Source organism: Mercenaria mercenaria, chromosome 8, assembly GCF_021730395.1.
Source record: "Mercenaria mercenaria strain notata chromosome 8, MADL_Memer_1, whole genome shotgun sequence".
Lineage (NCBI taxonomy): Eukaryota > Metazoa > Mollusca > Bivalvia > Venerida > Veneridae > Mercenaria > Mercenaria mercenaria.
The window spans coordinates 15,797,506-15,811,060 of record NC_069368.1 but is presented as its reverse complement, the minus strand read 5'-3'; the positions used below and the strand labels follow the sequence as shown (position 1 = coordinate 15,811,060).

At 35.2% G+C, this 13,555-nt stretch overlaps 1 protein-coding gene across 4 annotated transcripts in view; it reads right to left on the bottom strand.

The window, feature by feature from the left end:
- LOC123522996 (beta-hexosaminidase subunit beta-like) overlaps positions 1–13,555 on the bottom strand; it is a 32,282-nt gene that overhangs the window by 3,260 nt on the left and 15,467 nt on the right. The window contains exons 7-11 of one of the 4 annotated variants that reach the window (XM_045300571.2): positions 12,149–12,235; positions 10,674–10,746; positions 10,037–10,208; positions 2,422–2,512; positions 711–815 (exon numbers count right to left, since the gene is read on the bottom strand). In XM_045300571.2, the coding sequence (XP_045156506.2) occupies positions 711–815; positions 2,422–2,512; positions 10,037–10,208; positions 10,674–10,746; positions 12,149–12,235 (528 nt within the window). Of the gene's footprint in view, positions 1–710; positions 816–898; positions 936–2,421; positions 2,513–9,797; positions 9,967–10,036; positions 10,209–10,673; positions 10,747–12,148; positions 12,236–13,555 lie in introns of those variants that run through there. The other 3 variants (XM_045300572.2, XM_045300573.2, XM_045300575.2) reach the window with 3 other exon arrangements.

Here is a 13,555-nt window from a genome sequence, read left to right as displayed (position 1 = left end):
AAACACTTTTTTCAGTTCTTATTTTATGTTGCTAAAAAACAAATTATGTTGTACTGAGAGGTTATTTTGTGTTTATGTCAAAACACATTTAACAGTAAACCAGAAAAGATCAATCTGTTTACACTGGCACAACTTACTCTGAGAAAAAAACTATTATTTCTTAAAAGTAAATACTATGAAATCATTAATATTCGTGGGGGACTAATTTTTGTGGATTTCGTGGTTGAGTCAATCCATGAAATTTAATCCCAACGAACAAGTAACATTCCCATTAATTTTATGTTCAAAAGTTGAAATCCACGAATTCATATCCACACGAAATTGCTGTTTTGACCCAAACCATGAAATTTCATGCCCACAAAATTAAATGATTTTACAGTAAGTAAAGCCAGAAAGCATATAAGTACGAGTATGTGACTATGTTGTCTAATATTCAATCTCTGCAAATCAGGAGTATTTATTTCATATGTTTTTCAGTCTCACTTCGTTCGCTTAAACTCAATGGGATAAGAAAAACTGTTTGACTTATCGGTAGCTCAAGCCATCGAAAAATATACATTATATGAATATTGTGCCAGGACCTGTTGAGTTCTAGCTAAGGGCAGTGTACAAATTATCCAAGATCGAGGGAAAGAAGTTTGACTGTTATTAAATCAATTTACCAATGAACAAAATCAATCTGTTTATTGTAAAAAAACAGTAGACGTTACCTTACAAGTCTACATCTATGTTCATCAATTCTTGGTGTGGCAAGTTTTGTATCGTTAAAGCTGGCAGGGCTCCACAGTCTTTCAGCTACAGCAGATGCCCGCGGCCTTTAAATAAAACATGTCCTTATATACAGATGTCAGCGACCTTTAAATAAAACATATCTTAATATACAGATGCCAGCGGCCTTTAAATAAAACATTTCTTAATATACAGATGCCCGCGGCCTTTAAATAAAACATGTCTTAATATACAGATCCCCGCGGCCTTTAAATAACACATGTCTTAATATAGAGATGCCCATGGCCTTTAAATAAAACATGTCTTAATGTACAGATGGAACCTGCACAGTGCATATCAGCTTATGACAGTGGACAAGTGTGTGAAGTTTCAATCCATTCCAATTAATGAGTACTGAGATAGCAGCTTACATACAAAACCTTAACCAAAAATTTCTAAGCCGAAGAAGGGGCATAATTTTGTAAAAATGCAAAGCAGAGTTATGGGACCTGTGCATTACATGTCAGATCATGACAGTGAACAAGTATGTTAAGTTTCAATCCATTCCCAATAGTGGATACTGAGATACCAGCTTACATACAAAACCTTAACCAAAGATTTCTAAGTTGAAAAAGGGGCATGATTTTGTAAAAAAGCAAAATAGAGTTATGAAACCTGCGCAGTGTAAGTCAGTTTATCTCAGTGAATAAGTGTGTGAAGTTTCAATCCATTCCCACAAGTAGTTACTGCGATACCAGCTTACATACAAAAACTTTAAACCAAATCGGGACGCAGACGCTGACACACGGGCGAGTCCAATAGCTCTACTATTCTTTGAATAGAGCTAAAAGAGCTAAAAATATGTAATGAATACCTAAATTTCATGGTGATCGCATATATGAATTTTCATTGGAATCCCTTTTAAAGACTGAGAAAGAATTGTGCTTCATCAATGACAGAGTTATGGACCGTACACGAAACAGACCCTGTTAACCTTTGACTTCTAAGTGTGACCTTGACCTTGGAGATAGGGGTCTGAGTCTTGCGCATGACATAACGTCTCATTATGGTGAACATTTATGCCCTGATATTTCAAAATCCCTTCACGGATGGCAGAGTTATGGACCGGACACGAAACAGATCCTGTTAAGCTTTGACCTCTAAGTGTGACCTTGACCTTGGAGCTAGGGGTCTGGGACTTGCGCATGACATATCGTCTCATTATGTTGAACATTTATGCCAAGTTAATTCAAAATCCCTTTATAGATGGCAGAGTTACAGCCCGGACAAGAATTTACATGGATGCACAGATGGACAGTGCAATTTTAATATGCCCACTTTCAGGGGCATAAAAAATGTCACACACATCTAAACTTCTGTACAGAGAATATGTATGAAGTTTCATTGGAATCCCTTTAAAACTGGAAGTTGTTTGCTAAAAAACTTGAGGGGGGATAGCTGCCATGGTGCCACCCCAACTTTTGTCCATTCTAGGAAAAATGTCATGTACATCTACTATTTATAGTGATCCAGATCACTAGAATCCCTTTGAATTAGTTGGAAGTAGATCACTCCACAGAATTTTTGCAACAGACTGCAAAAAAAATTTTGTAAGATGACAATAATAAATCCACTTAACTTTGTTTTCTTAGGTATAAAACATATTTTGGGCAAAGAAGTTTTGCTCAGTATAAACGTAATATAGAACGTTACCATAGTCGAGAAAGAAGATTGGTACCATCTACAAACTCTCCCCATATACATGCTTCTCCACCCATCACTAAATCTTTCTGGGCTTTTGTACCTAAAAATAACAAGTCATGATGGCACTAGATTGGCTCACCTGGGTTTCACATCTAGGTTTAACAATTTTGGCTGACAGTCAGCTGAAGAAAATATATGTGAAATCAGTTTGATATTGGGCCTGCAGTTTACGACAGGACATTTTTTAAGGATTCCGCTATATACATACTGGAACCACAATAAACATACAGGACATGTTTTGACTAACTGAAATAATTTGAATAAAGTTGGAATCGAGTCAATGAAGGAACATTGTGTGAAGTTTCAATCAGACCGCACTTTAAGAGACAATGACATTGGAACCATTCAGTCAGTGACATGTTTGAGGAATGGATGAATGAAACTTGAAGAGAGTCCAAAGAAACATTTGAGCTGCCATGAGATAACAACTAGGCTTTGCGACCACATGATTCAGACCACCTGCATCGGCAGTTGTAGATCCATGTGTTCGTAACAGTTCTCCAATCAATAGGCTTAAAAGAACGCATGATGACAGACTGGCGATGGCAGCTTCGACATGCGCCATACACTATGTGTTCATGCACGCATTTCTTTGTCATTCTAAGTCAAAATCAAACCATCATTTTAGGAGATCATGTCCCTTGAAGATATTTCTATTGTAGCTTTTGCAGACATGTTTTAGGTGGGGGTCTCAACAAGATTTAATGGGATTTTCAAGTGTCACCTAAGAAACATTTCTGTGAAATTATTTTTAAATCAAACCAGCTGTTTCAGAATAGAAAGTTTTCAAAATTCTCCACAAAACCATATACAGAAAACTAGATCCACCCACCCCCACTGGAAAATGTTTTCAAACAAATTACAAGAACTTGAAGGAAAGGGGGGGTTCCAGTTAGGTGTCTGCGCAAAATGTTTTTTGATTTTATTTATATTTTGTGGTAATATACCCACATGTATAAAGTTTCATTAACAAGTGTTACTGTTACCAGTTTTGACTTACTTTTATAGATATTCACATTTAAAGTGGGTGGGGTAATCTGACATGTGACCAGCCAGGAACACAATTTCTGTTATTTTTTCAAAAATGGTTCTAACTTTTTACCTGAAACTTTCATGATAGAATAACTATACAATGGACATTCACACAACATGTTGCATTTTAAATTGTACTGAATACTTTTTTCAGCATAGAGCCACAAAGTGGTCTCATCAAATTTACTGATTTTCAATTGACGAACTTTACCAAAAAGCTAAAACATTTTTCATTAGTTGAGATATTAAGGTGTTATTTACAGCAGATATTGCAAACTAAATAAACATTAAAATGACAGTATATCAGTACACTCTGATTATATTGGAAGAGTGGTACACTCTCAAACTGGGAAAAAGTGGGTGAGGTAAATAAATATTCGAAGCAACACTACAAAAATTGTGCATTTGTTAAGAAATGGCCTCAGATTGTCTATTACTATCTTAATTTTATTAAATACAGCATTGATTGATAAATTTTTACAAAAAAAAATCCCATTTTATACATGTGTGTCATGGAAAAAGCATGGACCTTGAACATGACATGAAGACAAACCAAATTAACCCTGAAAGCTAGAAGTATTTAACAAAATGTTTTGCCTGAGGCAGTATATTTTGAGGAAAACTATTGTTCAAATTAACATTAAATTTTCTGCATTGATTTTTCCATGGCACACATGTATAAAGTCTTACTAAAGTGAACAAATTTTGTTAAAATTTATCAACCAAGTCTGTATTTAATAAAACTAGAATGTGTCTGTAGGACACAGGGTCCCCCACACATGGTACATTTGTCACAAATAAGTGGAAATAATTCAAATGTTTGCAGTCTTAATTGGGTATAGCCTCAAAAAATACTATGGAAAGGATTCATTATTCTATACCATATACTTTTTGAGCTATGAGCATCACAAACAAAAAATCCATTATTTTAGCTATTTCAAGGGCCATAACTCTGTAATTAATGCTAAAATTCTCAAGAAGTGCCATGTGTGCAAAGGTCACATTATGATAAAGACTCAAGCAAGGTTTCATGAATTTACATTTAAATACTTCTGAGTAAGGCAACGAAAATACTTCTGAGTAAGGCACATAATTAGGTAAAAATGTACATTTTGTTACTATTTCAGGGGCCATAACTCTGGAAATAGGGGCAAACCCAGATAAAAAATAGCAGATGCGCAAGTTCATATCATGATAAACACTCATCAATTCATATCAAACACTTTTTGAGCTAGGCATGTCACAAGGTGAAAATGTGCATTTTTGACTATTTCAGGGGCCATAACTCTAGAAATAGGGCGCTGACCCAGATTGAAAATAGGAGATGCGCAAGTTCATATCATGATTAAGACTAATGCAAGGTTTCATGAATCTATATCAAATACTTTTTGAGCTAGGCGTGTCACAAGGTGAAAATGTACAATTTTTACTATTTCAGGGGCCATAACTCTAGAAACAGGGAGCGGACCCAGACGAAAAATAGAAGGCGTGCAAGTTCATATCATTATAAAGACTCATGCAAGATTTCATCAATTTATATCAAATACTTTTTGAGCCAGGCGTGTCACAAGGTGAAAATGAGCATTTTTTACTATTTCAGGGGCAGTAACTCTAAAATTAGGGGGCGGGACCAGACGAAAAATAGAAGGTGTGTGCAAGTTCATATCATGATAAAGACTTGCAAGGTTTCATCAATTTATATTAAATACTTTTTGATCTAAGTGCGTCACGAACTTCGGACGGACACACGGACGAATTGACAGACAGACGCACGGACAAGAGCAAATCTATATGCCCCAACCACTCATATGGGCACAATTAAGATAGTAATAGACAATCTGAGGCCATTTCGTAACAACTGCACAATTTTTGTAGTGTTGCTTCGAATATTTATTTACCCCACCCACTTTTTCCCAGTTTGAGAGTGTACCACTCTTCCAATATTAATCAGAGTGTAATGATATACTGTCATTTTAATGTTTATTTAGTTTGCAATATCTGCTGTAAATAACACCTTAATATCTCAACTAATGAAAAATGTTTTAGCTTTTTGGTAAAGTTCGTCAATTGAAAATCAGTAAATTTGATTAGACCACTTTGTGGTTCTATGCTGAAAAAAGTATTCAGTACAATTTAAAATGCAACATGTTGTGTGAATGTCCATTGTATAGTTATTTTATCATGAAAGTTTCAGGTAAAAAGTTAGAACCATTTTTGAAAAAATAACAGAAATTGTGTTCCTGGCTGGTCACATGTCAGATTACCCCACCCACTTTAAATGTGAATATCTATAAAAGTAAGTCAAAACTGGTAACAGTAACACTTGTTAATGAAACTTTATACATGTGGGTATATTACAACAAAATATAAATAAAATCAAAAAGCATTTTGCGCAGACACCTAACTGGGACCCCCACTTTGGTCAAGGGTCACCACAGGCAAATTTTTAAGTTTTTCAATTTGGTTGCCATGACTGCACGAATTCCGCATGGATAACCAAGGTTTTAAAGTGAACCACCCTAAAAACAATCCTGTGAAGTCTTGTTGAAATAGGTATAGTGGTTTAGCAGGAGATCTTGTTTAACCTTTAGCCTGCTGCCGGCAAATGAATTTGCCTTTGCGACCAGTGCAGACCAAGATCAGCCTGCACATCATGGTCTGCACTGTTCGCTATTCAGTCAGTAAATTTTCAGTGAACACCCCTTTGAATGATAAATGATATTGCCCAAATTGAATGATAGACCAGTCCATTATAGAAATAAATTTAGCAAGCTAAGGGTTAAAGAAATGGTGGAAAACAAACTCAAACGATCCTAAAAGCTCACCAATGAGCACTTCATGCTCGGATGAGCTAAAACTCACCCATAATATCAGTATAAAGGGATGTCATCCGGTACTTGTACAAGTTCACTTGTTTTTTCATATGCAAAATCAAAAGCCGAATGGTCTACATGCAGCTAGTAAATCTAACTGTTAATAATATTCAGCACTTAAGCTCGGACATAATTCATTTAGCTTCTGTTCATCTGTAAAACGTGAAGGGAAGTCACTAATTTAAGACAACTTTTGAATCTGTCTGCTTCTCAATATGAATTTTACTTTGAATTCAAATAAAGTGATTTCAACAACAAATATAATCTAATTACACTTTAAGGGACCAAGTTTGAACAAATACAACTAACCTACACTGAACCCCCTATGATACACTGAAAATCAAAAACCTTAAAAAAGTAAAGTTTGGTGTAGTGTTTAAGAAAATGGATGGAAAATTACACTATTATTAAAAACAGTTATTGAACAATGATCTTATCTATTTTATATCACTGAAGTAACAACTGGTCAATCATTCAAAACATGTTCAAAACAAGGAATCGGTAAAACCGAATGATGCTCCCCGATGCAGGTGCTTGTCCCAATATGGGGAATAACGTGAAACAAAAAAAAATGGAGATTTTAAAAAGAAGAAAATTGAATAAAAGGTGGAAAGGTAGAGTTTATGGCCTCTATCATTTTGTGAAGTTTCAATGAAACGCCATTAATATTTTTCAAGTAATGCTCCAGACAAGCCTTATTTTGTATAATAAAGGGAGATAATTCAAAAACTAGCTCAATTACTTACGGTTCTTTGACACTGCATTTCCCGCCAATGGCCTCTAGTTTCAGTCAAATGCCATTAATACTTTTCCAGATATACTCCGGACAAGCCTTATTTTGTATCATAAAGGGAGATCATTCAAAAACTAGGTAAGATAGAGTTATGATTCTTTGATAATGCACATTGCCTCAATGGCCTCTATTATTATGTGAAGTTTCAATCAAATGTCATTAATACTTTTCAAGTTATACACCAGACAAGCCTTATTTTGTATAATAAAGGGAGATAATTCAAAAACTAGGTATAGTAAAGTTATGGTTCTTTGACACTGCACTTCCCGTCAACGGCCTCTATCATTTTGTGAAGTTTCAATGAATTGCCATTAATACTTTTCAAGTAATGCTCCGGAAAAGCCTTATTTTGTAAAATAAAGGGAGACAATTCAAAAACTAGGTAAGGTAGAGTTATGATTCTTTGACAATGTACTTTGTCTCAATGGCCTCTATGATTATGTGAAGTTTCAATCAAATGCCATTTATACTTTTCAAGTTATACTCCGGACAAGCCTTATTTTGTATAATAAAGGGAGACAATTCAAAAACTAGGTAAGGTAGAGTTATGATTCTTTGACAATGCACTTTGTCTCAATGGCCTCTTTGATTATGTGAAGTTTCAATCAAATGCCATTTATACTTTTCAAGTAATGCTCCGGAAAGCCTTATTTTGTATAATAAAGGGAGACAATTTATAAACTAGGTAAGGTAGAGTTATGATTCTTTGACAATGCACTTTGTCTCAATAGCCTCTATGATTATGTGAAGTTTCAATCAAATGCCATTTATACTTTGCAAGTTATACTCTGGACAAGCCTTATTTTGTATAATAAAGGGAAATAATTCAAAAACTAGGTAAAGTAGAGTTATGGTTCTTTGACACTGCACTTCCCGTCAACGGCCTCTATCATTTTGTGAAGTTTCAATGAAATGCCATTAATACTTTTCAAGTAATGCTCCGGAAAAGCCTTATTTTGTATAATAAAGGGAGACAATTCAAAAACTAGGTAAGGTAGAGTTATGATTCTTTGACAATGCACTTTGTCTCAATGGCCTCTATGATTATGTGAAGTTTCAATCAAATGCCATTTATACTTTTCAAGTTATACTCCGGACAAGCCTTATTTTGTATAATAAAGGGAGACAATTCAAAAACTAGGTAAGGTAGAGTTATGATTCTTTGACAATGTACTTTATCTCAATGGCCTCTTTGATTATGTGAAGTTTCAATCAAATGCCATTTATACTTTTCAAGTAATGCTCCGGAAAAGCCTTATTTTGTATAATAAAGGGAGACAATTCATAAACTAGGTAAGGTAGAGTTATGATTCTTTGACAATGCACTTTGTCTCAATAGCCTCTATGATTATGTGAAGTTTCAATCAAATGCCATTTATACTTTTCAAGTTATTCTCTGGACAAGCCTTATTTTGTATAATAAAGGGAAATAATTCAAAAACTAGGTAAAGTAGAGTTATAATTCTTTGACAATGCACTTCCCGTCAATGGCCTCTATCATTTTGTGAAGTTTCAATGAATTGCCATTAATACTTTTCAAGTTATGGTCCAGACAAGCCTTATTTGATAAAGGGAGATAATTCAAAAACTAGGTAAGGTAGACTTATGATTCTTTGACATTGCACTTTGTCTCAATGGCCTCTATAAATATGTGAAGCTCCAATGAAATGCCACTAATACTTTTCAAGTTATACTCCAGACAAAAGTGTGATGGACGGATGGAAGGACAGACAAAGCGGCAACTATACGCTCGCCCTTCAGGGAGCATAATAAAATGTACTTCAAACAAACATATTCTTAGGTCAAAAATTCCCTATTCTCAAGATACAGTTTAGCAATCTGTCCACCTTATGTATAATCTACAATATATAAGTGTTACACCAGGCAGCTTTTCTTAATAGTTTTACCATGGTGCACAAAAATGTTAGATAGGAAACCAACTTTTTATTCCAGAAATAAAAATGTAAATCATACTAAATTCCTGACTATTTTGTATGCTTTGTATATGCTTTGGTTTGGTATTAAATCTTATGTGTAGTCTACAACTTATTACATACAAGTTACATTGTTTGTAAATGTATGCAGTTTTTTAGCTTGCAAAATATATACCAAATATATTCATACTTAGTTACAGTACATACTTTGTTCAGTTTAAATAGAATTCCTACACTTTGGGTGTAACTTGAAAAGTTACCAATCTTCCTATATATACAGTGTGCTAAATTTTAAAAATGCATATAACAAATAAGCAACTAACACCACTAAAAACATATATGAATATTCACGATGCTTACATTTAACATGCATATTCAGTATGAAAGCAGTAAGTGCTAAATGACTCCCACTGACTAGTGCCTATATGAACTTGAGTAATCTGGAAGTTAGAAATATTTAAGACATGCTATTATTCCACTCCAAAGGCTACAATGTTTTTCAAACAATACCCATTTTGACATGCAACAGCCGATTTTCTATGGTGAAGCTGTACCAAACAATACCCATTTTGACATGCAGCAGCGGATTTTCTATGGTGAAGCTGTACCAAACAATACCCATTTTGACATGCAGCAGTGTATTTTCTAACATGAAGCTTTACTCCCTGCACAAGCAGATAGCAAATATCTTACCATTGAAATTCTGTGGGTCGGCCATGTAGTATCTGGGCCAATCTTGTATTGATATGTAATCAAGGTACCAGGGTGCAGCTAATAATGTTTTATAACCAAGGGAGGTAACTCTACTCATTTCTTCTACATAACCTGGCTTCCATACCTCTACTACAGTGTCAATGGCAACCTAGGCAAACAGAGTTAATACATGAGAGGTGCTTAAAAGAGACAAGGGGGTAGAGACTATGAAACCTTACCATTAAAATCTAAAGGTTCCGCAGAATAATAATTCATCCAATCACTCCCATATGATATATAGTTGACATACCAAGGTGATGATAAAATGGTCTTATAACCAAGGGCAGTAACTTTACTCATTTCTTTCTGATATCCTCCCTTCCATACTTCAATAACAGTATCTGCAGCAACCTGGACAATGACAAATCATATCAGTACAAAGGGAGGAAACTTACGTCTTCTTAATGAAAACATCCTCCATAAAACTCAATTAGAATTTTTAGAGCAATTTAAACTGTTGTTTCAAAGGCAATAACTTTCTCCTATTCCTTATAATACTCGCCCTTTAAATATTTTGAGATCTCTGGATGACTTTTTCTGTTTTCTGAGCCTTAACTCCTATTTTTGCAATGTTCGTAGGACTGGTGCAGTATCTACCAGTGACTGTACACAGTCCCCATTCTTTTTAAAACTTATTTACTGTATCATGCCCTCTTTCTAAAAACAAAAAAATCATACAGAAATTTGTCTGCAGGTCCTTGCTACGCAAACCTGTTGAATCAAAGAGATCCAGAGGTTATTTTTACACCATAAGTGTCAATTATCTGTCCGACTGGTTTTATCTCTGTTATGTCTTAGAATTAAAAGACTACCAACCTTTGCCCCATTGTCAATAACTTCTTGCCAGATGATATATGCTTTCTTCAAACCACTTACGATATTTAACAATCTGTAAAATAAATTGTTTAATTTCATCATACATTTTATTACCAATATCAAGTGTTGCCAGTAAAGGCAGTAGCTGAATTATCAGTAATTTCTTCAGTTATCATACATATTCATGCAAAAATGAAAATATCTAATTCTGGTAATATTTCATCAATGTGTAGGAATAATATTTTTTTCTAACAATGCCATAATAAAGGTAGATGAACATGTCAGGACCAAAATGTTGCACAAGTTGGTAGCCTACCATTTATTTAACTTGCTAAAGTTACATTTGATGACAGCGCCTCGTGTGTTATCCTATTCGCGCAAAGTACCCCTTAACAGTGAAGGAGATGCTTCAAAATGAGTAAAGCATCTGTAATATTTTTATAGGATGAAATGAAACAATGAATAAAACAAATTTCTACACAGGTTGTTACAAAATATATGATACCAGTTGTAACTTTTAATGTTATTTCTCATAGGTGGATACACATTTTGTAAAAGACTGTTATCCTCATTGAAAGCAATTTAAGTACCTTCGTTGAAAAGCCAAAACTGACCATAAACATTTGCAGTAACAATGTTTTAAGTTATAAAAATTCTTAAATGAAACTGATGCACTTTTAATTTTGATGCACAGGGGCCAGTGCTTTGGGTTCAAGTCCTCTCTTTTGGGGTAAAATTGTTTCATGCAAAAAAGCCATCCAGCTGGCTTAAAGGTAAGTGGTTCTACCCAGGTGCCCACACATGCATGAAGTAACGGCAGGAGGGGCACCTGTGATATTCTTCCACCATCAAAACTGGAAAGGCACCAAATGACCTATATCTGAGTCAGTGCTAAGTTAAACCAAACCATAAAATGACCAAATAAATAAATGAATAAAAAATTCATACAAATTAACTTTCTTGCAGGGCTTCAGGATGACATAAAATAAGCTGCACCATGAGAAAACCAATATAGTGCATTTGCGACCAGCATGGATCCAGACTGTTCGCTAACGGTTTCTCTAATTCCTGACCAAACTGTGCGAATGCGCAGGATGGTCTGGATCAATGTTGGTCGCAGATGCACTATGTTGGTTTTCTCTGACATGGTGCGGCTCAAATGTCAGCCCTATTTTGTCTGACTGATCAGTTGATAGGAGAACAGCTTACTAGTATTTAGCTTTGCTTTCACCTTTGATCACAACTTTTATGTTTAATTCAGTTTATTGATCATTCAGACTTGTTCCCCTTTAATCTTCTTGGGCAGGTACCATCTCTAACAGGTACCTTTGAAAAAAAGATCTGATGATTCATTTTAGTTGAATTATGAAAAAAAAATAATCTTATTTCTGGTGAAAAAGGCTTGTGTACTGGAATAAGGGTTGGAGGTAGGGGGGTTTAGAAACTGTTTTGGTTAGTATAAATACAACACTTACTTCTCCATGTAATATTCTTCCAGTTTAGCATAGTCTTTACCATATCCCATATTTTCCATGAATGCTGTTATATCAGGATTACTCTTCCTGTCAAATGTGAATTAGGACTTTTCCAGATAAAAATACAGAAAATACAGTCACACCTGTATTTAGCAGCCATCAAAGTGAGCAACACAATCTGACTGCTTAATGCAGGTGGCAGCTTAAGACAAGTTGAAATTAGAGTCTGTCCATAAGACAATGGTGCCCCCTACATCATGTCACTGTGCATGGTTTCATGACTCTAGGTGAAATATTTCTTTAAGATATACACAACATAAACTTTTAAGCACTTAATGACTATTTTTTGACTAAGTCAAGGATCCTGTTCAAACTGAGTGATATTCCAAACAGAACACCAGGTGCACAACTTCACATGCTATATAACAATCTTCTAATGTTTTAAGACTAAGTCATATGCATTTTCAGAAACATGGAACTTTTATGCCCTTAATGCTTATTTTTGACTAAGTCAAGGGTTATAACTCTGGTCTTTCAAAGTAAAATTCAAAACAAAACTCAGTTGTACAACTTCACATGCTGAATACTATTCCTATAATGTTTTATGACCCTAGATCAATAAATTGTAACACAAAACTTTTATGCCCTTTTATGTATATTTTTGACCAAGTTAATGGCTGTAACTCCAGTCTGGATGAGTGAAATCTGAAACAAACCCCTGCTGCACAACTTCCCAGCCTAAATAATAAATGTGCCGGGCCATGGGAAAACCAACATAGTGGCTTTGCGACCAGCATGGATCCTGACCAGCCTGCGCATCCGCACAGTCTGGTCAGGATCCATGCTGTTCGCTTTCAAAGCCTATAGCAATTAGAGAAACTGTTAGCAAACAGCATGGATCCTGACCAGACTGCGCGGATGCGCAGTCTGGTCTGGATCCATGCTGGTCGCAAAGCCACTATGTTGGTTTTCCCATAGCGCGGCTCAATTATTCCTATCAAGTTCCATACTCCTAAGTAAAATACTTTTTTATGATAAATGCGACAGAAACTTTTAGGCATTTGTGAGGTTTGATGGCTCTGGGTCAAATATTTTCTGAGATATGCAAAACACAAATTGGACAGACGGACAGAAATGGACAGGCACATGGACAAGGGCAACTCTAAGAAATTTGACAGGGAAAAAAGTCAATTTGGGAAGTAAGCTGACTGACTGCTTCACACAGATGATCACTAAGGCAGCTTCAACTGTATCTCAACAAAGATATGGCTGAATGTAACAGACATACTTAAGTGATTCCAGACAAAAAACTATACAAGTAATAACATGAGATATTGTGTACAAAATTTGGTTTCCAAGGAGCATGCCTCCAGAAATAGGCCTTTTTCGCTAGTAACCAATTATAAT